Raw genomic sequence first — 26218 nt, forward strand, 5'->3', positions numbered from 1 at the left:
TTCCTTCCTTCCTTCCTTCCTTCCTTCCTTCCTTCCTTCCTTCCTTTTTTCCTTCCTTTCTTCCTTCCTTCCTTCCTTCCTTCCTTCCTTCCTTCCTTCCTTTCTTTCTTTCTTCCTTTCTTTCTTTCTTTCTTTCTTTCTTTCTTTCTTTCTTTCTTTCTTTCTTTCTTTCTTTCTTTCTTTCTTTCTTTCTTTCTTTCTCTCTCTCTCTCTTTCTTTCTTTCTTTCTTTCTCTCTCTCTCTCTTTCTTTCTTTCTCTCTTTCTTTCTCTCTTTCTTTCTTTCTTTCTTTCTTTCTTTCTTTCTTTCTTTCTTTCTTTCTTTCTTTCTTGGAAAGGGAGGACCATTGGGGTTAAGTGACTTGCCCAAGGACACAAGGCTAGTAATTGTTAAATGTTTGAGGTCAGATTTGAACACAGGTCCTCCTGACTCGAGGGACAGTGCTCTATTTACTGTGTCACCTAGCATTTCCAGTTATTGTCTTTCTTAGGTTTTTGCATCTCCTTTTCCAGTTGGTTGTTTTCATAATTTTCCTTAATACCTTTCCCCCCTATTTTTTTAATTAGTTTGTTTTCTTTTTGTTTAGTATATTCAATTCCACAATTCCTTGAGTTTTGAATTCTGTTTTCCTTCCTCCCCTCCCCCCCATACTCCCCATGGAGGCAAACAATCAAGTATAGGATCTGGAAATACTTTCACATTAGATATTAGTCAGGTTATAAAGATGGGTTGTATTAGATGGAGTGAAAAATGACATAGAGGAAATAAAATCAAACAAGAAAAAAAAAGGATCAGGTAGTTTGCTTCAATCTGTATTCAAACACAGTTCTTTCTAGTTCTTTCTCTGGATGTAGACATCTCTCTCCATCATGAGTATTTTGGGATTGACTTATATCACTGCATTGCTGAGAAGAGTCCAGTCTATCAAAGTTGCTCATCACACATATGTTGTGTTTGTAATTATGTACAAATTTCTCCTGGATCTACTCTTCTCACTCATCATCAATTCGTATAAGCCTCTCCAGGTAAAAATGAAGCCCATCTGCTCCTCGTTTCTTATAGCACAATAGTATTCCATAACATGCATATACCACAACTTGTTCAGCCATTCCCCAATTGATGGACACCCTCTTAATTTCCAATTCTTTGCCACCACAAAAAGAGCTGCTATAAACATTTTTGTACATATGGGTCTTTCTCCCATTTCTATGATCTCTTTGGGATATAACTCTAGGAGTGGTATTGCTGGATCAAAGGGTATGAAAGTATTCATAGCCCTTTGGGCATAATTCCAGATTGCTCTCCAGAAAGGCTGGATCAGTTCACAACTCCACCAACAATGCATTAGTGTTCCAGTTTGCCCACATCCTCTCCAGCATTTGTCATTTTCCTGTTTTGTCATCTTAGCCAATCTGACTGGTGAGATGTGGTACCTCAGGGTGGTTTTGATTTGCATTTCTCTAATCAATTGTGATTTAGAGCATTTCTTCATATGCTTATAGATATCTTTAATGTCTTTCTCTGAAAACTGCCTGTTCACATCCTTTGACCATTTATCAATTGGGGAATGACTTGTATTCTTATAGATTTGACTTAATTCTCTATATATTTTAGAAATGAGTCCTTTATAAGAGACATAGGTTGTAAAATTCTTTCCCAATTTCCCACCTCCCTCTTAATCTTGGTTACATTGGCTTTGTTTGTACAGAACATTTTCATTTTAATGTAATCAAAATTATCCATTTTGCATTTTATAATGCTCTCTAATTTTTGTTTAGTCATAAAGTCTTTCCCTCTCCACAAATCTGACAGGTAAACTATTCCTTTCTTTCCAAGATTGCTTACAGTATCGACCTTTATACCTAGATCATGCACCCATTTAGATTTGATTTTGGTTTATGGTGTTAGATAATGGTCTATGTCCAGTTTCTGCCATACTATATTCCAGTTTTCAAAGTAGTTTTGGTCAAATAGTGAGTTCTTCTCCTAAAAACTATGGTCTTTGGTTTATAAAACAATACATGACTATAGGCATTAACTGCTGAATCTTGTGTGCCTAATCTATTGCATTGATTCACTACTCTACTCCTCAGCCAGTACCAAGTAGTTTGGATGAATGCTGCCTTATAATACAGAATAAAATCTGGTATAGCCAATCCACCTTCCCCAGCATGTCTTTTCATTAATTCCCTTGATATTCTGGACCATTTGTTCTTCCAAATGAATTTTGTTACCATTTTTTCTAGCTCTATAAAGTAGTTTTTTTGGCAAATTGATTGGTATGGCACTAAATATATAATTTAATTTAGGCAAAATTGTCGTTTTTATTATATTAGCTCGACCCAGCCATGAGCAATTGATATTTTTCCAATTAGGTAGATCTGACTTTATTTGTGTGAAAAGGGTTTTGTAGTTGTGATCGTACAGGTCCTGGGTTTGTTTGGGGAGATAAATTCCGAAATATTTTATAATGTCTACAGCAACTTTAAATGTGATTATTTTTTTTATCTCTTGCTGTTAAATTTCATTAGAAACAAATAGGAATGCTGATGATTTTTGTGGTTTTATTTTATATCCTGCAACTTTGCCAAATTAATTTATTGTCTCAAGTAGTTTTTTACTTTATTCTATAGGATTCTCTACGTATATCATCATATCATCTGAAAAGAATGATAGCTTGGTCTCTTCTTTGCCTAATTTGATTCCTTTTTCTTCTCTAATTGCTACTGCTAGCATTTCTAGCACCAGATTGAGTAAGAGGGGTGATAGTGAACACCCTTGTTTCACCCCTGATCTTATGGGAAATGCTTCTAGCTTATCCCCATTACATATAATACTTGCTGATGGTTTTAAATAAATTCTACCTATTATTTTAAGGAAGTCTCCATTTATTCCTATACTTTCTAATGTTTTTAATAGGAATGGATGTTGTATTTTCTCAAAAGCATTTTCTGCATCTATTGAGATAATCATGTGATTTCTGCCAGTATAATTTTTGATATGATCAATTATAAAGATGGTTTTCATAATATTAAACCATCCTTGCATTCCTGGAATAAATCCTACTTGATCAAAGTGTATTATTCTTGATATAAATTGCTGTAGTCTTTTAGCTTATATTTTATTTAAAATTTTTCCATCTATATTCATGAGGGAGATTTGTCTATAATTTTCTTTCTCTGTTTTATCTCTTCCTGATTTAGGTATCAGTACCATATTTGTGTCATAAAAAGAATTTGGTAGAACTCCTTCTTCACTAATTTTCCCACATAGTTTGTAGAGTATTGGAATCAATTGTTCTTTAAATGTTTGATAGAATTCACTAGTAAATCAATCTAGGCCTGGAGATTTTTTTCTAGGGAGTTCACTGATGGCTTGTTTGATTTTTTTTTTTCTGAGATGGGGTTATTTAAGTAATTTACTTCCTCTTCAGTTAATCTGGACAACTTGTATTTTTGTAAATATTCAACTATTTCACTAAGATTATCAATTTTATGTGCATACAATTGGGAGAAATAATTCCTAATTATTGTTTTGATTTCCTCTTCATTGGAGGTAGAGTCACCCTTTTCACTTTTGATACTCATACTTTGGTTTTCTTCTTTCTTTTTTTTATCATATTGACTAAGGGTCTATCAATTTTATTGGTTTTTTTTTTTCATAAAACCAGCTCTTAGTTTTATTAATTCAATAGTTTCCTTAATTTCAATTTTATTAATCTTTCCCTTTTTTTCAATATTTCTAATTTAGTATTTAATTAGGGATTTTGAATTTGTTCTTTTTCTAGGTTTTTCAATTGCATGCCCAATTCATTGGCCTCCCTTTTCTCTAATTTAATCATGTATGCACTCAGGGATATAAAACTTCCACTAAGAACTGCCTTTAATGCCTCCCACAAATTTTGGTATGTTGCCTCATTATTATCATTCTCTTGAATGAAATTACTAATTATTTCTATAATTTCTTGTTTGACCCACTCATCCTTTAGAATCAAATTGTTTAATTTCCAATTAATTTTTAGTCTATTGTTCCACAGGCCTTCATTGTATATGATTTTTATTGCATCATGATCTGAGGAGGATGCATTTAATATTTCTGCCTTTCTGCATGAAATTGTGAGATTTTTATGCCCTAGAACGTAGTTGAGCATGCACCATGAACTGCTGAGAAGAAAATAAATTCCTTTTAATCCCCATTAGGTTTTCTCCAGAGATCTATCATATCTATCCTCTCTAAAATTCTATTTGCATCCTTAATTTCTTTCTTGTTTATATTGAGGTTAGATTTATCAAATTCCAAGAGGGAAAGATTAAGGTCCCCCACTAGTATAGTTTTTCTATCTATTTCTTCTTATAATTCCCTTAACTTTTCCTCTAAGAATTTGGTCACTATACCACTTGGTGCATATATGTTAAGTAATGATACTGCTTCATTCTGGATATTGCCTTTTAGTAAGATATAATTTCCTTCCTTATCTCTTTTAATTAGATCTATTTTTGCTTTTGCTTTATCTGGGATAAGGATTACTACCCTGCTTTTTTTTTTTTAGCTGAGGCATAACATATTCTACTCCAGCCTTTTTACCTTTACCCTGTGGATATCCCTTTGTTTCAAATGTGTTTTTTGTAGAGAGCATATTGTAGGATTATGGTTTTTGATCCATTCTGCTATCTGCCTCTGTTTTATGGGAGAGTTCATCCCATTCACATGCACGGTAATGATGAGTGTCTGTCCCTTCCCCTCCATTCTATTCCCTCCCCTGCTTATATTTTTGTTTTTTCCTTCTCCCTTCCCCTCCTTGAGGATTTTCCTTTTGATCACCACATCCCTCAGTGTTCCCTCCTGGTAACCCCACACTTCTTTACCTACACTCTACCCTTTCTACTATTTCCCTCCCCTCTAATCCCCCTTTTTTATCCCTCACTTATGCTCCAACCTATGGGACACGATAGATTTTTATACTTATGAGAGTATGTTATTCCCCCTTTGACCCCAAACCAATGAGAGTAAATTTCATAGAGTGCTCCTCTCTCTCACTCCTTTCCCTCTATTTAATGAGTTTTTGTCTCTTTTCAAGTTTGAATCTTAAACTTGACTGATTATATTGATCCTTCATTAAACCAGAACCAGTGAGAATAAAGGTCAAATGATGTTCCTCTCCTTCTTTCCTTCCCCTCTTCTATAGTGTGTTTTTATGCCTCTTCATGTGACATAATTTACCTTTTTCTGTCTCATTCTTTCCTTTTATCCCATTGCAGTCCCTTTGACCCCCTTTATAAGGTTTGCATTTTTTATCATCAGAATACTTAATTTATACTAACACGCTCTATCTATGTATAACCCTTTTAAGGGTCATGATAATCATACAAATTTCGATATTGTCAGTTATCTGCTTCTCATTCATGGATATGAATATGTTGCTCTTATTTTCATCCCAAGTTATGTGCATGTGTGTGTAAGTGTGCATGTGTGTATGTGTAAGTGTGTGTTTTCCTTGTTTACCTTTTTATGTCTTTCTTGAGTTTTGTAATTGGAGATCAAATTTTCCATTGAGATCTGGCTTTTTCATCAGGAAAGTCTAGAAGTCCCTTATTTCATTAAATGACCATCTCCTTCCCTGAAAGATTATGCTCAGTTTTGCTGAGTAGTTAATCCTTGGATGCAGTCCTAGCTCTTTTTCCCTACAAAATATCAAATTCCAATCCCTCTGATATTTTAAAGTAGAAGCTGCTAGGTCCTGTGTGATCCTTACTGTAGTTCCATGATATTTGAATTGTTTCTTTTAGGCTGCTTGCAATATTTTCTCCTTAATCTTTTAATTTTGGAATTTGGCTACTATATTTCTTGGAGTTTTGAATTCAGGATCTCTTTCAGGGGGAGTCAAGTGAATTCTATTGATAAGTATTTTATCTTGTGGTTCCAGGACTTCAGGACAGTTTTCTTTGAGAATCAATTAGAGAATGTTATCCAGGCTAATTTTTTCACCATGGCTTTCCAGTAGACCAATAATTCTTAAGTTATCTCTCCAGGATCTGTTCTCTAGCTTAGTTGTTTTTCTAGGGAGATATTTAAAACTTTCTTCCAATTTTTCAATCTTCATGTTTTGTTTGATTGACTCTTTGTGCATGTATCAGCAAGCACCCCAGCATCCCCAGGGTGGCTGCCAATACAGGTTCTTGGATCTGCTTTGATAAAGGAAAGCAACTCAAAATGGGTTAACAAGCTTACTTTAATCAGTCAAACATGTATCATTTACCTAGTTCAGGGGAAAAAAGGTCAGCACCCCGAACTTCAGAGTATACAGACAGAATTATCAAGACAGAGAAACAGATCAAGTAGGCAGGTTTCCAAACTGTCCAACCATTACATCCATACCAAATGAACATCTGGGTTTTGCATAGCCAGGGGGCACTCAACAACAGTTTCCCAGAGTCTCATCTGATCAAATCACAGAACACTTCCCCAAGGCAAAGTCTGACATCAGGGATTATATAGCCTTCTCCTGGTTCAGAGAATGTAACCACCCTTTTGACCCACTGCCCAATCACACAGCATCAAGGTGTGGGCATTCCTGAAAACCAAGCCTTTTGCCACAGGCTCCATGTGACTACATTCAGCCTATTAGGAGGCAGAGCATATTTTCAAATCAAGGAAGGTTCTCAGAGTCTCTTAAGCCTACCAAAGGGCCTAGGGGCAGGGAAGATCTTTAAATTTGCATTTCCATTTGTAATAAGAATGTAAATTTTAAAGATCTTCCCTGCCCCTAGGCTAAAGTGCACCAGAAGCCTGGGGAAGGGAGGCTTGTTTTTCAGTAGATACTTTTTGATTGGCCAGTGGGTCAATAAGGTTGTTACATTCTCTGAGCCAGGAGAAGGCTATATAAGCCCTGATGTGTAGCTTTGTTTTGGGACTCACTTTGAGAAGTGTTCTGTGATTTGATCTGAATTCTGGGAAGCCGTTGTTGAGAGTCCCCCGGCTTTGAAAAACCCAGAATGTGGAAACCCAGATGTTGACTGGGTATGGATGTAATGGTTGGACAGTTTGGAAATCTGTCTACTTGATGTTTCTGTCTTGATAATTATGCCTGTATACTTTGAGGTTCAGGGTGCTGACCTTTTCTCCTGAACAAGGTAAACGATATATGTCTGACTGATTAAAGTAAGCTTGTTAACCCATTTTGAGTTGCTTTCCTTTAACAAAGCAGATCCAAGAACCTGTGTGAGCAGGCACCCTGGGGACACTGGGGTGCTTGCTGCAACACCATTTCAGTGTATCATAGAGACCTGTGCTTCAAATTGACTGATTTTAAGTTTTAGTAAATTATTCTCTTTGGTTAGTTTTTGAAGGTCCTTTTTGGGGCAGGTATTTTCTCCAATTACTTCACTAATTTTACTTTTTAAGGAATTTTTTTCTTCAGTGAAACTTTTCTGCAATTTGGTCACTGTAGATTTAAATTTGTCTTCTGCCTCCCTAATAAGGCCTTTAAAATCTTTCCTGTGCTCCTCCAAGAGTGCTCTTTGGGCTTGAGACCAGTTCATATTTCTTTCTGTGGTCTCAGGTGTGAGTAGAGAGTCCATGTTGTCCTCTGTATTTGGTTGTTCTTGATTGCTATAATAAGCTCTAATAGATTTACTTCCCTTCCCCTTCTCCTTCTCAGCTTCCTTCCTTCCCATTGTAACTTTCTATTTCCTAATTTCTCAGGCTGGGAGCTAGGTGCTTGGTTTTTTACTTTGTGTGCTGTAGCCTCTGGGTGTGTAGATTGAGGCCAAGGCAAGTCTTTCAGTGTTTCCATTAAGTTATGCTGATGCTCACAAAGTACTCTGTGGAAGAGGGGTTGTCTGGCCACTTCAGATTTCTGCCTCTATGCCCCTGGGCTAATACTCAGGCAGGCTTTTGCTGGTCAGAGGAGGTAGGGATTGTTGGGACCCCTCCCCTCTTCTCTTTAGACTCCTTGCTGCCTCAGTTACACCCTTTCTCAATGACTCCTGGGCCCGAGGCTATTTCCACTGTCTCAAGATTTTATTCTGGGTGGTGTATGGGACAGGTAAAAGTGTGGTTTCTCATAGACTATCTGTAAAGTAAGTAAGTACTTAGGCTTTAGGCCTAAGTTTCCATTTTTTTAGAAATTATGTGACTTTGAAACTTTAGAAGTCTTTCTTTATAGCTGCTCTCTTCTAGTCAGCCCTTCTCACCCAGCTTACCATAAAAGAGTTAAGTTTCTGTAGAACTGCAAGAATTGCTGAACAAGACTGCTGATAAGAGAGAACAGGCAGTAACCTTGGGAAGTTGAGGCAGTAGCCTTGAGAAAAAGCTCAGTCCCTGGTTCCCAGACTAAAAGTCCTAGATAATACTAAAAATAATGAAGAATGGAGGGAGCTGGCAGCAGCAGGTGGATTTGACCAATCAAGGAACAGACAGTAGCCTTGGGGCACTCCAGTCCTGATAAGAATGTATCTAGGGTAAGACTGAAAGTGGGTTCAGTATTCTAAGATTGTTACTGTGCCTGCGTAATGAACTTCATGTATTATGTATATTATCCAACAAGATTAGAGCCTCATTAGTAATAATTACATTAATGTCTGTAACCCTTTTCTTATTTAACCCAGATTTAGCTTCTGTAGGATGGCCTCCTCTCCTGGGCACTGTTTCAGTGATTGGACCGCCTTCTTCTCGCGAGATTCTAATAAAACTTCCTATCTTCACTTTGAGGTCTCCCAGTAGTCAGCTTGGGTTAGGGTTTTTGTACCCTACACAGTGGGACACTTATCTCTGGGTTTTCTAGGTCAGGAAAGAGGAATTGGAGTAACTAGAGCTTACTTTGTCATCCTAGGCTCTTGAATGTCAGTCAGGCGGTTTCTGAACTTCCAGGTTAGGGGCTGATAACCCCAGGATAAGCTGCTGTCTCTGCTGGGAGCCCTGAACCTTCTATTACCTGGCTCCAATGGATCCTCCTATCCTGTGGTGAGGTGGCTTCGAATTGCCCTTGGGGTGGGTGAGTCTGCTGGCTGGAGCTCCTTCTCTCTCTGCTGTGGTCTGCTCTCTCATCCAAGCTGCTGTGGCCCCCATGTGCTCTGTGCTTCCCTTACTCGGACCCATGGGGGCACCTTCCTGGGCTGGATTCTGCCACGCTCTGTCTCCCAGTGGATTGTGACACTCCAAAGTCCATTCAGATTCACTTTTTAAAGTTTAGTGAAGGGATTCACTGAGTAGCTTAGAAAATTTACTGTTTCTGTTCGGCCATCTTGGATCCACCTGTCCTTATTTGATTTTCTAATTCCTTTTTTAAGTTCTTCTAAGAAAAATTTTTGCCCTTGTGACCAATTGTCATTGCTCATTGGGATAGGAGTGGCTGTTCCTTTTTTTAACCTCACTGCCTTCCGAATATAAACCCAGATCTTCATTGCTATCTATGGCCAGGTTATTTGTGCTTTGAATATTCATTTTATTTTTAAATTTGTTTTATTTTTTTATTTTTTATTTATTTTATATTTACTTTTTATTTTTAGTAGTTTATTATTATAATCAAGTTTTTTAGAGGGGGGAAGGCAAGGCAATTGAGGTTAAGTGACTTGCCCCAGGTCACAAGGCTAGTAAGTGTTAAATGTCTAAGACTGGATTTGAACTCAAGTCCTCCTGACTTCAGGACTGGTGCTCTATTCACTTGCCACCTAGCTGGCCCTATAATCAAGTTTTAATCCAAAGTTGTGGGTAATGTTTCTGTAAACCTCAGGTCCCCCTTATTCTTGGTTCCTGAATTCTCTCTGGGGCTCAATCTCAGTGATTCCTCTTCTCCTGCAAGGCACAGTTAGGTTCCCCCAACCAGGCTGTCCTGAAAATGTTCTTGCTCCCAGTTATACTGCCCTCTCTGGTCATATGCTAGCTTGTCCACAGCCATGACCCAGGACCACTTATGATTAGCACTGCTAGGCCTAGCTTCTGGAATGTGTACAGGGTGGAGGGTGTTCATTCACATACCACTCAACTCTCCATTAGTCCTCAGTTGAAAGTTTGAGAGGTTTTATGAAGTTAATGAGGTGAAATTCCTGAGTCTGTTAGGTAAAAGTTGCTAAGGTAAAAATATCTTGAGGAGTTGAGTGAGGCAAAAGTTGGAGTGAAATTTCTTGAGGCCTAGTCTGCTTTCTGACAGAGCTGCCTCGGGCCTACTTTTTGTTCTTTCAGTGAAGTCAGCAGGGGGTAGGGGGTGAGGGTGTTTCTACACTTCACTCAGACCAACCCTCAGTCCCTGGAGGTCACAAGAAGGACAGCAATCTGATATGTGCTATTCAAATGCAATGATATCAAACATATTTTCACACTAGACATGTTGTGAAAGAAGAAATAGAAAAGTGAAAAACCACAAGAAAGATTCAAAAAGAGAAAATAGAATGCTTTGGTCTGTGTTTGGACTTTAGAATTCTTTCTTTGCATGTGGATGGCATTTTCCATCATGAGTCTTTTGGAATTATCTCTGACCATTGTATCGCTGAAAAGGGCTAAGTCTATTAAAGGTGGTCATAGCACAGCGTTGCTGTTAATGTGTACAATGTTCCTCTGGTTCTGATCACATCACTCAGAATCAGTTCATGTATTTCCAGGTTTATCTGAAATCTGTCTACTTCATTTCTTATTGCACAATAGTATTCCATTACATTTTTTTTTTGCTTTTAGGAGGGCAATTGGGGTTCAGTGACTTGCCCAAGGTCACATGATTAGGTTTTGTGTTAAGTTACTGAGGACACATTTAAACTAAGGTACTCCTGACTCCAGGCCCAGTGCTCTATTCACTGTGCCATCTAGATGCCCCTCCATGATATTCTAATACCACAACTTGTTAAATCATTCCCCAAGTAATGGGCATTCCCTGAATTTCCAAATCGTGGCCATCACAAAAGAACTGCTATAAATAGTTTCGTACACGTGGGTCTTTTTCCCTTCTTTATCATATCTTTGGGATACAGATCTAGTAATGGTATGCTGGATCAATGGGCATGCAGAGATTTATTTCCCTATGTGCATAGTTACAAATTTCTTTCCAGAATGGTTGGATTAGTTCACAACTTCACCAACAATGCATTAGTGTTCCAATTCTCCCACATCCCCAAAGTTTATAATTTTCCTGTTTTGTCATATTAGCCAACCTGGTAGGTATTGTAAGCTGTCGCTATCTTTACTGACCTAAGGGCCAGTATTAGGTTGTGTTCTCAGGAGGGAATGAAGAGACCGGAGAGAGAATTAACTTGTAGTTTATTCTAACATGGTGGGTGCAGGCAGGAAAAAAGGCTGGCTCCTTATATACCTTAAAGAGAGCATGATTCAAGCATGATCTCCTCTTGCACAGGGAGTGTGAACCAATGGAGGGGGGCCGAATCAGTCATGCCAGCTGTTACTCATCAAGTGAGCAGTCTTGTGGGAGACTTCCTTGTGAGCTAGCAACTGGACTGTGGCCCTCAGCACTTTCTTATCTCCAACAAGTACAGAGCTACCTTGGAACCTAAAGGTCCAGAGGCAGCTCCTAAATTCCCATGGGACAGAAAGCACTTTGAACTCACATTGTCTTGTACAATTGCTTCTTTTTGTTTTGAAAAAGTTGAAGGTGAGTATCAGCCTGAATCATTGGTAAGCTATTACAAAGTATTTCAAACATCAATACAAGCAGAGGAGGGACACAAAACAATAACGTGCCCACTTCTATTGCCAATGCTATCCAACTATGGGGTTTCAGCCACCATGGAGAAATAGAATTATCAAACCATTTTTTATGTCCTCTGCTGTTTTGTCTGGGTTAAATCAATTTTTGCTGCCCTATTAATTTCATGAGCTAAATTCCACAAATCATACACACATAGCAAGAGAAATAGAGGAGGCTATAAGAATGGCCAACATTATGACTCCAACAATCACACAAGAAATACATCTCTTATCCCTCCTCACAGTTATTCCATGTCTTTTTCTGAACAATACTGTTTAACTGGTGTGGTTTGTCAGGTGCCAAGATTGGAGCTCACTGTGCTTGTCAAATGCCATTTTGCAAGTCAGCCAGTGAGTGGCACAAGTCTCTAGTAAGTAGGCTTACAGGCTGGGTTTCCCCCTGTACAATGGGGAAGAGAGGATTACAGGGCATCCCCTTTATCCCAAGCATATATACAGTATGTAAGCCCATTGCAGAAACAGTCATGTTGTGGGTAACATCCGCCTTGTTCTTCCTGGACCAACACAATGGCACCCTAAATGACAGTCTGCTGAAATTAGTCTGTCCTGAAGATGTGTGTGTCGTAGTTGGCTGGAAATCAAATTCATCCCTGATTAATCTACTACCATTCCTTTGAAAAACCGGTTCAATGACTTCCTCCCCACAAGGAACCACCCTCAGCCAGGGTGGCTCCGACATCATAGCTCATCTGCATTGTTCTGTGTGAGCAGATAGTGAGATGGTGAGTGTAGTGAAGGCAGCAACCAGCACCAACATCCCTTGGTGATTCATCTTGTGTTGTCTCAACCATCACCGGGATGGGTCCTTCTTCTTTTGAGTCACTTATAACTCAGATAGCTTTTGCAGGAACCCACTGGTGACCTTAACCTGTGGAAATACAAGCATACCCTGGCCCCCAGGTTAAAAGGCTATAAGGGCCCTCCCAATTACCAGCAGGTGTTCCCCATATATCTTGTCTTTGTTTTTCATTGTTATACCACTGTCCCGTTTTGAGTTTATGTTTTTAATTCCATCAGAGCTGTTTCATAACTGGGATCAAATCAATTCTTTTGAATTTCAGGTAATTTAGTGTGTACAATATTAATTTGCGGTGTACAATATTTTATAAATATGTAATTGTCTTATAGGTCCATCCCCCCCCCCTTTTTACATTAGCAAGTAAGTTGTAATTTCTTTATTATAAGGGGTATGCCAGTGACTAATATTATTTAAAAATGATCACAGAAAGACCAAAACAAGTTGTTAGTGGCAGGAACATCATCAGCATTCAATTTGTTTAGCTTGTTTCCTAGTAACATGGAATTATCCACATAGAGTATATGCATTTTGATAAAAATAAGAGTAAGCTAATGTGGTGCAAGTCATTTAGACAAAAAGGCCTAGGAAGTGAAGGGCGAACCACAATAGAGGCAGTGGCCTCCGTATTATAAGAGCTTGTAACTTCTGAATAAGTTGGTATAAATTTTTTTAAGTAACATAAATTCCTGAAGTATGATAAAAAAAAACTGAATTTCCAGATAATTGTGGAATTCTTTAGATATCACAAAGTGTTTTTGTAAAAAATGTATAGCAAAATGTTTTTAAGTAACATAAATCTCCAAAGTATTATTAACATACTAATTTTCTAGTGGAATGCAGAATTCCTCAAACATGAAAAGGTGTTTTAGCCAGAAAAGGTACAGTAAGTAAATTGATCAGAGCACCCTAAAAGCTACCAATGTTAGAATCTTCCTGAGGTGAGCCCCAAGTAGCTAAAAACTCTCTTTCACTGAATCATGGCTCAGCCAATTACAATAAAAAATTTTTATTCCCATGGAGCTGCAATAAACAACAAAGATTTACTAGGTTCTTCATACATAAAGCATTTGACTTAACATTTTTCTTTCTCAAATTTAACTTGTCCTTGTGTAAAAGCCAAATTATTAGAAATCTTTTTACTATTTTGCAACTTTCTTAGCAAGTAACAATTAAAACAAGGTTGTTTTTTTTTTTTCAGGCTGAATGACCTTGCCTCTACTGATAGTTTCCTTGGCAGTTTTACAAAATAACAATAACTGAGATGGACTTTAGGGAAGGGCTGGGAGGGATGCCCCTGCTTCATCAAATCTCATACATGCAGGAGGAATGGTTTGAACGAGAAGAATTAATTCCAGTAAAGATTTTTCACTAGTAACTCCTTTCTATGTATAGTAATCAATTAGCAATTTTAGGTTTTAGCATTTAAACAGTAAAATAACTCAATTAATAATCTTATGAGTTACAAATAACTGATAATCAAATTGTTTTAGTTGAAACTTCCTCTCTAACTTCAGGTAGATGTGTAAATACTTAATTTTTTATATGGTGTTAACATTATAAGATGTAAGTGACATAACTGTTTTTAAACAAGTTTTCATCTTTTATTTCCAACAAAATTCAGATTAAAAATTTGCTTATCTAACACTATTTCTGGTTTACAATGATTGCCACATGACATTATGACATCAGTTTTATTTCCAAATCATCACTTGTAAAAAATTAATGATAAAAATTGGGCTTCTCAAGTGCAGAGGTTCTTCTCCTCTCCTCATGGCTGCAGAGCCTGATTGCAGATGTAGGGGTTTGAATTGAAGAAGTCTATCTATTTGCTTAAAGGTGTGGGCTTCACGTGCCTCAGGGCTGTTGATAGTGGGATCCCTGATAACTTTAGTATGTTTCCTCCCTTTTGCCAGATTGGGGAGGGTAATTTAAATTCCCTATTAATCTCTGGCACTCTCTTTTAGCCTAATCTGGGATGAGAGGCTTTAAATGAATTTCTTAAAAAATGTTTTCAGGCAATTATAATTTGTGATTTAGTGTTATGTTAATTCCTAAAAATTTCTTAAAGAGTGAAAAGCTTGTAAACTGCCAGTTAGAGGAATTAGGACTGGAAAAATCCCAGAGGTGTGCCTTGTCTCACTTCCTTGAAACTGGGGAGCTTCAAGCTTTCACCTTTTATATGTTTCTTTTTCAGATCTAAGCAATATACCTAAATGTCAAGTATGATAAATTCTGCCTTATCTTAGCATCAAGTTAGGAGTGACACTAATTCGCTTTTCATGTGAATTTAATTGACCTACAGTTGTATTCCCAAATGTTTGTCTCTTTTTCTCTTAGATCTGAGGGAAAATTTTCCCTTATTATTTCTTATTGCCTTCTCCTCACTCCACTTGGCCAGAGTGGAATGAAGAGGAGGAGATTTTTCAAACTTTTCTTCAAGAAAGAAGGGAGAGGGGCTCTGAAAGAGAAAATTTCACAGAAAGTCCTGCAGACCAGCTGCATATTAAATGTTATAGAATGACAAATTACTCTCACACATTCATTCACACAAAGACACAAAAACAAAGCAGAATAGATATAGAAAATAACAGAATGAATCCAAAAGCTTACAGAAATAGGAGATCTCCTGGAAAAATTAACAGAGCTGCTTGGCACTCCAGGCCAGGAACGACTTACTTGATAACATTAGAGACAGCTGCATCACACTGCAGTGTTCGGGCCTCCTTTGGCACTCTCCTTTGTGATGTTAAACATATCATCAATATATTCCATAGAAAAAAGGCAGAAATAGTGAAATACTGGAGTCCTTCCAAAAAATCTCTCACTCCTCTGTTTCTTGCCTGGCTCCCAATTTTCTTTTGCTATTCTTTTAAACAGTCTTAAATAATATTCTTGGTCCCTACTTTCACTTTATACCTGTCCCATTTTCTCCTGACAGCTTTTTACCAAGACCAGACTCACTTGCTTATTGCTTCTAGTCTCTCATCTACCACTTAGCTTGGTTACTCTTATAGCCCTAAAACTGCTAAAAGCTTTTTCCTAGAGGGCCCAGTCCATATATAGCCCTAAAGAGTGAAACTTTATGTGCCAAATCAATAAATTTTGATCTGTTTAACCTGAACCATTGCACCTTTTTCCTGTATACATTTATATATGGCCCTGATGCAAGTTTCTCTATCCCTGGCCTCACTATGCTTATGTTTTGTCCTATTTTTACGCATTGCTCTCCAAGCTCTCCTGGTTCCAGATACCATGCAGCACCACTCGGGAATCCACTCCAGGAGCTTCTGGAAGCAGAGGTGTTCATACCCCATAAGTCTTGGGGCGCACTTGCATGATCCTTGCATCCTTCTCAAGTCCCACCTGTCCCCTGTTCGGGTTCCAGCTGTAAGCGGCCACTTACTTTACTAACCTAAGGGCCAGCCTTAGGTTGTGTTCTCAGGAGGGAATGAAGAGACCAGAGATGAGAGAGAGAGTTAACTTGTGCTTCATTCTAACATGGTGGGTGTGGGTAGGAAAAAAGGCTGTCTCCTTATATACCTTAAAGAGAGCATGATTCAAGCATGATCTCCTCATGCACAGGGAGTGTGAACCAGTGGAAGGGGGGCCAAAATAGTCACATCATCTGTTGCTCATCAAGCCAGCAGTCTTGTGGGAGACTTCCTTATGAGCTAGCACCTGGTCTGTGGCCCTCAGCACTTCCTTATCTCCAAGGAGTACAAATGGCCTTGAAACCAAGAGGCTCAGAGGCAGCTTTTGAATTCCCACGGGATAGAAATCACTTTGAACTCACATTGTCCTGTACAGGTATGATGTGGTACCTCAGGGTTGTTTTGATTTGCATTTCCCTAATCAATAGTGATTTAGAGCACTTTTTCATATGACTATAGTTATCTCTAATTTCTTCCTCTGTAAACTGCCTGTTCATTTCCTTTAACCATGTATCAGTTGAGGAATTACTTGTATTCTTATAAATTTAACTAAGGTCTTTATACATTTGAGAAATAAGGTTTTTATCAGACATGATGTAAACTTTATTTCTCAGCTTTCTTCTTCCCTTCTTTTAGTTGTATTATCTTTGCTAATTTAATGTAATCAAAATGCTTCATTCTGCATTTCATAATATTCTCTTTCTCTTCTTTGGTCATAAATTCTTTTCTTCTCCATAGATCCAACAGGTAAACTATTTCTTGCTCTTTTAATTCGCTTATGGTATCATCCTTTATGAGTAAATCGTGTGCCCATTTTGATCTTATCTTGATATACAATGTAAGATGTTCGTCTATGCCTTAGATTCTGTCATTACTTTCCAGTTTTCCCTTCAGTTTTTGTCAAATCATGAATTCTTATTCTACAGTTCAGACTCTTTGGGTTTATCAAACAGTAGACTGCTATAGTAATTAACTATAGTGTCTTATGTACCTAACCCAATCCACTGATCCACCACTTTGTTTCATAACCGGTATAAAATATACTAGATGTTAGTTGCTTTATAATATAGTTTTAGATCTGGCACAGCTAGGCTGCCTTCCATGCCTTTCTTTTCATTAAGTCGACATTCTGGACATTTTCTTCTTCCAGATGAATTTTTGTTATTATTTTTCTAGCTCTATAAAATATTTTTCATAATCTGATTGCTTTGTCACTACAGAAGTAAATTAATTGGTAGATTTTTTTCATTTTTCTTATTATATCTTTATCTACCCATGAGCAACTGATATTTTTGACAATTATGTAGATCTGATTTTGATGGGGGATGGGATCCCCATAGGTTCAGCAGGAACCCTGATCTCATCCAAGACCAGGAAACCTGCAAGGGCATCTGGAAAGAATTCAGCTCAGCCTTGCTTGGAGTTAGAGTTGAGAAAGTTTATTATTACGCCATTACAGCAGGCAAGAGTCCTTTAGGAGACCTGAGAGTGAGAGGGGCACATGCTTTTACCTTTAAAGGGTAGGGCTGCCATTGTCAGGGCTGACCAGATGGGAGGGGCCTCAATGCATAGACAAAGGTCAGAGCTGACCAAGAGGAGATAGATAGATAGATAAATAGAGAGTTTAGATAAGATTTGGGCCAGGCGGAGGAGACCAAAGGCAAGGACAAAGGAGGGTGTGGGCCAGGCCCAGAAGAAAGGAAGAGACTAAGTAAGAACAAAAGGGGTCACAGGGTGTTGCCTAGGTGGAGTGTGGGATGGGGAGAAGGGGCAGAGCTCAAGGGTGGGAAAGAACAAATTACACCTTCACAGACTGGTTTTACAAGTTGGTTTGACCTAGACCCCAGGTACCCCATCAATTTTATTTGTGTGAAAAGTGTTTTGTAGTTTTCTTATAGTTCCCGAGTTTGTCTTGGTAGACAGACTCCCAAATATTATCTTTTTTCCATAATTATTTCGAAGAAAATTTTCCTATCTCTTGCTTCTGGGCTTCGTTAATACTTTATCAAAAAGCTAATGCTTTATGTGGGCTAATTTCTTTTTAAAAAACTAATCAATTAATTAATTTTTAGGCTATATATGTGTGAATAATGTGTGTGTAATACATTGTGTCTTTAAAGTTTCTTTCTGAAATCTGCCCACTCATCTTTTTTATGGAACAGTAGTATTCTGCTACATTCATATAACCCAACTTGTTCAGTCATTCCCCAATCGATGGACGTCCCCTCAATTTCCTATTAAGCTCATCACTTCTTATGCTACAGTCGTTTCCATCACAGTTGGAATTGTATACCACAATTCACCCTTTACTTTTGCTGTTTTATGCACCTTTCATAGTGATTTTCCTTTTGTTAGTGCGGGAAATCTGGAGAGCCTGGATATTTCTGCTCCATTGTGTTGTCTTCTCTGAATACACTCCCAAATTGCCTGATTTTAAACCTACCTTTTATATATGAAAAAGCTATAGGGGTTATACTTTTGGCTTCAGCAAATATGTGCAACCCATATATGATTTAGGGTTTTTTTTCTTTTAATAAAAAAATACTGCCCCTACATGGAAAAAAACAATTTTAATATACCATCTAATTCGAGTCCAAGAAAAAGTATAACTGAATAGATTTGGGAAAGAGGGATAAGACCTTCTGGTTTGCAGCAGTGATAAGTGAAGAATCAGAGAGCTCTTTGTTTCCCAAACAAGTGGCTAAATAAGGGGGATAACAATGGAAATGTGGATTGGTTAAAATTTCCCTGTAAAAAGGAGTGCATACTGAAAGCCACAACATTTATCCACATAGAGAAAGGACAGCTCGATGAGAGTTTATAATTTCCCACAATTTTATCATTGTTCACACCTTCATAGAATTTAACATTTTTCCATATTTTTATTATTGTCCAGATCACCTTTGGCCCTTTTGATCCCATCCTGAGTGACAAGTCCCAATATCCTTCTCTCTATCAGATGGCTCCCAGAGATTCCTCCTTGCCTCAAGGTATAGTCTGGTTACTGGTGCATTTTAAATGGACCTGGGTAGGTCTAGTGACTACAGATGATCTGAGGGGTGAGGAATTCCTTTGGGAAGTCACAGGGGAGATGGCAAATCATGATGTCTGTGTGGCCTTCACAGAGAAGGTTCCTGTCAGTGAGAGATCACATGAAGAATCAGAGCTGTATTTTATACCCAGGATTGTTGGATCTTCAGCTAGGGTAGTTGTGATTCATGGTGATACTGATTCATTAATGGTTCTCAGATATTCAAATGTACCATTAGTTCCAACATCTAAGCTGTGGATCACCACTTCTCACTGGGACATCACCATGAGACCCTACTATGCTGAAACTTATGCTTTCAGTGGAGCTCTCACATTTACATACAAGACCAGTGAGGTTGCTGGTTTTAAGTCTTTTCTCAGGATGGTGAACCCTAATGAAGACCCAGAGGACATCATACTTAAGGAGTTCTGGTTTTCAGCTTTCTGGTGCCAGAATGAATATGGAAAGCAAGAGACAGAGCAGTGTGCACCCAATGCTACCTTGGAAGTTTTGCCTATATCCCTTTTTGACATGACCATGTCTGGCCTCAGTTACACCATCTACAATGCAGTGTATGCTGTGGCCTGGGCCCTTCATTCAAGGCTTCTAATGAAATCAGAGATTGAGTGTGAGGAAGGTGAAGAAGGCTGGGTGCCTCATCCTTGGCAGGTAAGTTTCCTTTGTGAACTGGTCTTGTCTGTTGTTGATTCATTATATTTTGACCATGGAACTAATAGAAAGCCTTCTCTCACAGAATTTCTAAACTCCACAAGTGATCTGTCCAGGACAGCATACAGTGGAACTATCACAAAACTCAAAATATAGATTTTAGGTATTTCTCCATTTGACTTATGTTGTTTTTAGCTTTAAAGGACTTTGTGGTTGCCTTGCTAACATATGTTGAACTTTAGTCACTTAAAGTTGTGATGTTTTCCAGAAGAACATTTGCTTTCCTGTTTAAAATTGCCTCATCCATCTTATCCTTTGGAAGATGACTTTTTGAAACCATTAAGCATCTTAGTTTTTATTTCTATTACATTTCATTTTATCAACCCTAACTGCAATTTCTCCCTTTCATTTCTAGGATAGAATTGAAATCCCATTTTGTATACAAAGGCCTTCCAACATCTGACTCACCCAATAATACTTCAGTCTTCTTAAATCTTAAACCCCACTATGAAGTATGTGAAAGATGAGTAAAACTGTCATCCTTACAGATTCTCACACTAAATATTCTATCTTCCTACTATGAATATTTTCATTAGCTGTCAAGCATGCCTGATGTTTTCTCTATCCTCCTTTTCATCTTCTGTCTTCTTTCCTTCCATTAAATCAAGTCTAAGATTTCACTTTCTAAGGGAAGACTTTCCCCATCCTTTTCTTTTTTTTTTTTTTTTACTTTTTTGGAGGGGGAAAGGCAGGGCAATTACCCAAGGTCACATGACTAGTAAGTGTATCAAGTGCCTGAGGCCAGATTTGAACTCAGGTCCCTCTGACTCCAGGGCCAGGGTTCTATTCACTGTGCCACCTAGCCCACTCCTTCCCATCCTTATTAATATTACTGCCTTTCTTCTGCTAATTTTCTCCATTTACCCCTTTTTATACATTTTTATACATAGATATTTGCATGTTTTTCCACAGGAAGGGACTGTCTTTTGCTTTGCCTTGTAACAACATTTAACAGTTTCTGGCATTTAGTAAGGGTGAATCAATGCTTGTTGACTCAGCACCCCCCGATTGATGTGAACCATCCTCTCACCAGCTGGAGATTTTTTGGACTTTGTCTCCATCAGGCTAAAATCGAATGACCCCAGTTTTGTGTTTTCATCTTTTCTCTCTTTTCTTAATGATACTTCTCTTGATGATCTCAATAAATCCCATAATTTCAATGATAATTTCTATCCTGGTGACTTCTAAATATTCTTAGCCGGCCCTAAATTCTCTGTCTCATGTGAAATTTATCAAAAAAAAGTAAATGGAGGAAATTCTCTGAGCAAGATAATAGTTTACAAATAAGTCTCCAAACCTACTAAAATAGAATGGATTAAATGTCACTACCTCTGGCCAAAACACCCTGAATTTAAGATTAAAAGCATTTTTATATGAATAGAAGAAAGAACAGGACAAAAATCATAATTTATTATGGGATAGGTAACCTCATGGGGTTTGAGTATCTTGACTGGTTACATAAAAGGAAGGGGGCATAGCCCACATGCTAGATGAAGATCACAACTCTCTCTCTCTCTCTCTCTCTCTCTCTCTCTCTCTCTCTCTCTCTCTCTGTCGCTCTTGGTTACTCTCTCATGCCTTTGTGAATCTGGGTCATAGCTACATCTTGAGGTCACTTATAAGGACCAAGGTGTATGGTCAAACTGGTGGATGAGGGGCTTAGTTAACATGAGCTTTTTAAAAAATGGGACAAGTTCAATTAATCCAGCTTCTCAGGGATACAAATCTTCATAAAATATGGATATAATATTTTATGAGAATATTAACAACAGTTTTTCTGCAACTAAATTGGATAGTGAAAAGCTTAAGTCTTTGATATCTGACATCAAGGAAAGAGGAGACTGAACTTTTATAAACATGAACTTCTACACTTAAAGACAGAAATGATGGTTTAGGTCAGTTACATAGAATATAGTACAGAATAAAATCACTTAGCAAAATCAAATGTAAAATACAGTATCAAGAATTAATTCTCTTTTCCATATTGACCTCCATCTTTCCCTCTTCATCTGTCTCTTGTACATCGTAAATGGGAGGTGCTATACACATCTTGAACTCCACATGACCAAAACTGAAATTAGGATTGTTTTTCCCAAGGACTCCTCCTTCTGAACTCCACTTCCAGCATGGTATTCAAGCTATATCACTGAACATTTTTCATCCATTGGGATGTATTCTTTCAAAAATATTTGTTATACCGGTGCATGTAGTAAACAAAAATCAAAGGGAAATAGTGCTGAGGCACATGTGTCCAAGGCAACTCTGACCTTCAAAACTGTGTATTTTTGATGCTCTTTCCTCATAAAGACCTCACAAAGTTCTGTAGCTTATCTTGTGAGTGAATTGATCAAGTAAAAGATTGTACCTGCTGTTCCTCCCAAAATATGGAGGTTCTGTTGCTAGATCATGCAGTTGGACTCTCTTTGTCTTGTTCCTTGATGACAGTTCAATTCTTCACCACCTTCATCTCCACCTTCAGTTGTACTTCTTATCTGGGAACTGCTGGGCTCTTTTCAAAATGGCAAAGAGCCGTAGCCTTGGACTGGATGAAGCCACCTAAATTCTGCTTTCTTGAAACCTCAGTTTTGAGACTTGTCAGTTCCAAGGCCTTTCCCTTTGACAAGTCTCCCAGCATAAAGACTGGGTGTCCTCAGTGAGAGACCTCACGTATCCATCCATCTATCTATCCATCTATCCATCTGTCTATCTATCTATCTATCTATCTATCTATCTATCCATCCATCCATCCAATCTATCTTAATTTTCAACATAGATTGCCACAAAATTTCGAATTACAATTTTTTTCTCCCTATCCCTCACCCCAAAATACCAAGCCTACTGAATACCCCTTCCACCAATCTGTTCTCTCTTATATCCTCCCTCATAACCCCTCTAACTTTGTAGTAGGGCAAGATGGGTTTCTATACCCCAGTACCTGTATATCTTCTTTCCCAGTTGCATATAAAAATAATTTTTAAATATTTGTTTATAAAATTTTGAGTTCCAGATATTTCCCCCTTTTTCCCTCCTCACCCACCCCCACTAGGAAGATAAGTAGTTCAATATAGGTTGTACATGTGTAGTTACCTAAATCATTCACACAGTAGTTATATTGTGAAAGACTAACTGTATTTCCCTCCATCCCATCTGGCTCCCCACTTTTTCTATTTTCTCCTTTGAACCTATCCCTTTTCAAAAATGTTTGCTTTTAACTACCCCCTCCCCCAATCTGACTTCCCTTCTATCATCTCCTTCCCTTCTATTTTCCTGTAGTGTAAGGTGCCCAATTCAGTGAGTATGCTATTCCCTCCTTAATCCAAATTCAATGAGAATAAGGTTGTCCCATTCCCTTTCACCTTCCTGATCTTCCCCTCCATTGTAACAGTTTTCTGTTGCCTCTTTTATATAAGATAATTTACGCTACTCTATCTCTCCCTTTCTCCCAATAAATTCCTCTCTCACCTCTTCATTTTAGTCTTTTAGATATCATCCCTTCATATGCAACTCATTCTGTGCCCTCTGTCTATGTATACATGAACATACACATGTCCACAGTCACATATATATTTATAAACACATATACCCTCCTATACATACATATATTTCTGTCAACTGTCCTCATACTAAGAAAAGTCTTATGAATTATCATTATCATTTTTCTATATAGGAATGTAAATGGTTCACCTTTAGTAAGTTCCATATGATTTCTTTTTCCTGTTTACCTTCTCATGTTCTCTTGAATCTTGTATTTGAAAATCAAATTTTCCTTTCAGCTGTGGTTTTTTCATCAAGAATGCTTGAAAATCCATTGAATAAGCACATTTTCCCCTGGAGAATTATACTCAGTTTTGCTGGGAAGGTGATTCTTGGTTTGAATCCTAGCTCCTTTGACCTCCAGAATATCATATTCCAAGCCCTTTCATCCCTTAATGCAGAAGCTTCTAGGTCTTGTGTTATCCTGATTGTGTTTCCACAATATTCAAATTTTTTCTTCCTGACTGCTGGCAGTATTTTCTTCTTCACCCGGGAACTATCTAATTCGGGTATAATATTCCAAGGAGTTTTCTTTTGGGGATCTTTTTCAAGAGGCGATTGGTGAATTCTTTCAATTTTATTTTGCCCTCTGGTTATAGAATATCAGGGCAATTTTTCTTTGATAATTTCTTGAAAGGTAGTATCTAGGTTCTTTTTTTGTTTTATCATTGCTGTCAGGTAGTAAAATAATTTTTAAATTATCTCTCCTGGATCTCTTACACATCAGTTGTATTTCCACTGAAATATTTCACATTACCTGCTACTTTTTTTTTTCATTTTTTGGATCTGTTTTATACTATCTTGATTTCTCATAACGTCATTAGCTTCCAGTTGCTCCAGTCTAATTTTGAAGGAGTTATTCTCTTCAGTGAGTTTTTGGTATCCTTTTTCCATCTGGCAAATTTGGCTTTTTAAGGCATTTTTCTCCTCACTTAATTTTTGGCCTGTGTTTCCATTTGAGTTAGTCTATTTTTAAGGTGTTATTTTCTTCATTGTACTTTTGGATATCCTTTAGCAGGCTGTTGACTCATTTTTCATTACTTTCTTGCATCATTCTCATTTCTCTTCCCAATTTTTCCTCCACTTCTCTTGATTTTCAAAATCTTTCTTCACCTCCTCTGTGGCTGTATCAGCAATGCAATATTCACAATGCCTATGGCAACTATAATGCTGATGGGGTTATTAATCACAAAATACACCAGACTCTCTATATGAGGGAAAAAAGTAGGATATTTATTAAAATAGCAAATAACTGAGTTCCAAAACTAGAAAGGCAAAGCCATCAGAGTAGTTATGAAATTGGCACAGGTAGAAAGTAGAAAGCACCTACATTCTCAAGCCTTTAAAAGAGAACAGGCTACCTCACGCAAAGGTCCTCCTCTCCCCACTCACAGCAACTACTCAGCATCCAGGAATCGTGCTCCCAGCAGCTCCAGCTGCTGTAAGTCCTCAGCCAGAGTCCTTCCTTAGCAGAAATTCTGGCTGGCTCAAAAAGGTGTTCGTGCCTCCACCTCCACCTCGGCGGCTCTCTGCCTCTGCTGCTGCTACTACTGCTGTCACCGCCACTGCCAGTCACCACAGAAACTCTAGCTTGACTTCTCCTTCCTCCTGCCCCACCCCTTCCTACAAAGTCAGCAAGTCCAATGGGCCATGAAAGATCTTTAAATCCCATGACCCTTACATTCGGCCCCAAGATCTTTCATGTTCCTTACTTGGCAAAAATACAGTAGGAATAACTGGTGTCAACAGAATTTCACAACAATATAACAAGGATAGCACACAATAAACACAGAAAACCATATTTTAGGGTGGGGCTTGAGCACAAGCTCCCCATCATTCCCCCCACCCCAAACAAATGGGGTCCCAAAATCTTGTGGTAAGGGGTGAAGATCTCTTCTTCTATGGCTACTTGCTGCTGAAATGGGACTTAGAGCTGTCCCCGTCCCAGTGGGTCACATATGAGAGGTCACTTCTTAATATGCTTCATGCCAGGTCCAAGGGTGACACATCACAGTTGCAAACCAGGGTTGACATCCAGCTTAAGCTATCAGCCATCTACAGGTGAGGGTACCAAGCCTGAGGAAACAAATCTAGCAAACAAGGTGAACAGATAAAAAGCCAAGAAGAAGCAAAGAGAAAATAACCACACTATTGTAACCTCACTCATGGTAGAACAAATGAGTTAAGGATACAATGTTGTAATCATCTTGTCCAGAATAAATACTAGTTACTGTGTTATCCCTCCCTTGTGCTATATAATCTCTACAGCCTTTGGAACATCAAAGGAGCTGAGATTAAATCCAAGAGTCACTTACCCAGCAAAAGTGAGCTTCATGTTTCAGGGGAAAATATGGTCATTCAGTGGAATAGAGGACTTTCAAGCATTCTTGCTGAAAAAAAAACAGAGTTGAATAGAAAATTTGACATTCAGATACAAGAAGCAAGAGAAGCATGAGAAGGTAAACAGGGAAAAGAAATCATAAGGAACATATCAAAGTTGAACCATTAACATCCCTACATGGAAAAATAATAATTGTAACTTATGAAACTTTTGTCAGTAGTTGAAGGGAATAGAAATATATGTATATATATGTCTATATATGAGGGTATATGGGCATATGAATACATATGTAAATGTGTGTATATATGTTTATAGATATGCATACATAGAGGGCACAGGACCAATTTAACAGGAAGGGATGATACTTAAAAGGTGAAATTAAGAGGTGAGAGAGAAATATAATGAGAGGAGATGAGGAGAGACAGAATGGGTAAATTATTTCATATAGAAGAGGCAAGGAAAAATGGTTACAATGGAGGGGAAGAATAGGAGGGCAAAAGAGAATGGGTCAACCTTATTCCCATTGACTTTGGCTTGAGGAGGGAATGAAATGCACACTAAATAGGGTATCTCACTCTCCAGGAGAGTAGGGGGGGAAGGGGATGAGAGGGGGGATGATGGAAGGCAGGACAGGCTGGGGGGGGG

General features: G+C 38.1%; 1 protein-coding gene across 1 annotated transcript in view; it reads left to right on the forward strand.

Annotated features, from left to right (window-relative positions):
- LOC138167647 (vomeronasal type-2 receptor 26-like) overlaps positions 1-26218 on the forward strand; it is a 71756-nt gene that overhangs the window by 14025 nt on the left and 31513 nt on the right. Inside the window, exon 5 of the mRNA XM_069096581.1 lies at positions 18835-19638. Coding sequence (XP_068952682.1) covers positions 18835-19638 — 804 coding nt within the window. The remainder of the gene's footprint in view (positions 1-18834; positions 19639-26218) is intronic.

Source organism: Petaurus breviceps, unplaced genomic scaffold (assembly GCF_028583685.1).
Source record: "Petaurus breviceps papuanus isolate PSGF00001 unplaced genomic scaffold, PetGlider_PUasm1.0 243, whole genome shotgun sequence".
NCBI classification, from domain to species: domain Eukaryota; kingdom Metazoa; phylum Chordata; class Mammalia; order Diprotodontia; family Petauridae; genus Petaurus; species Petaurus breviceps.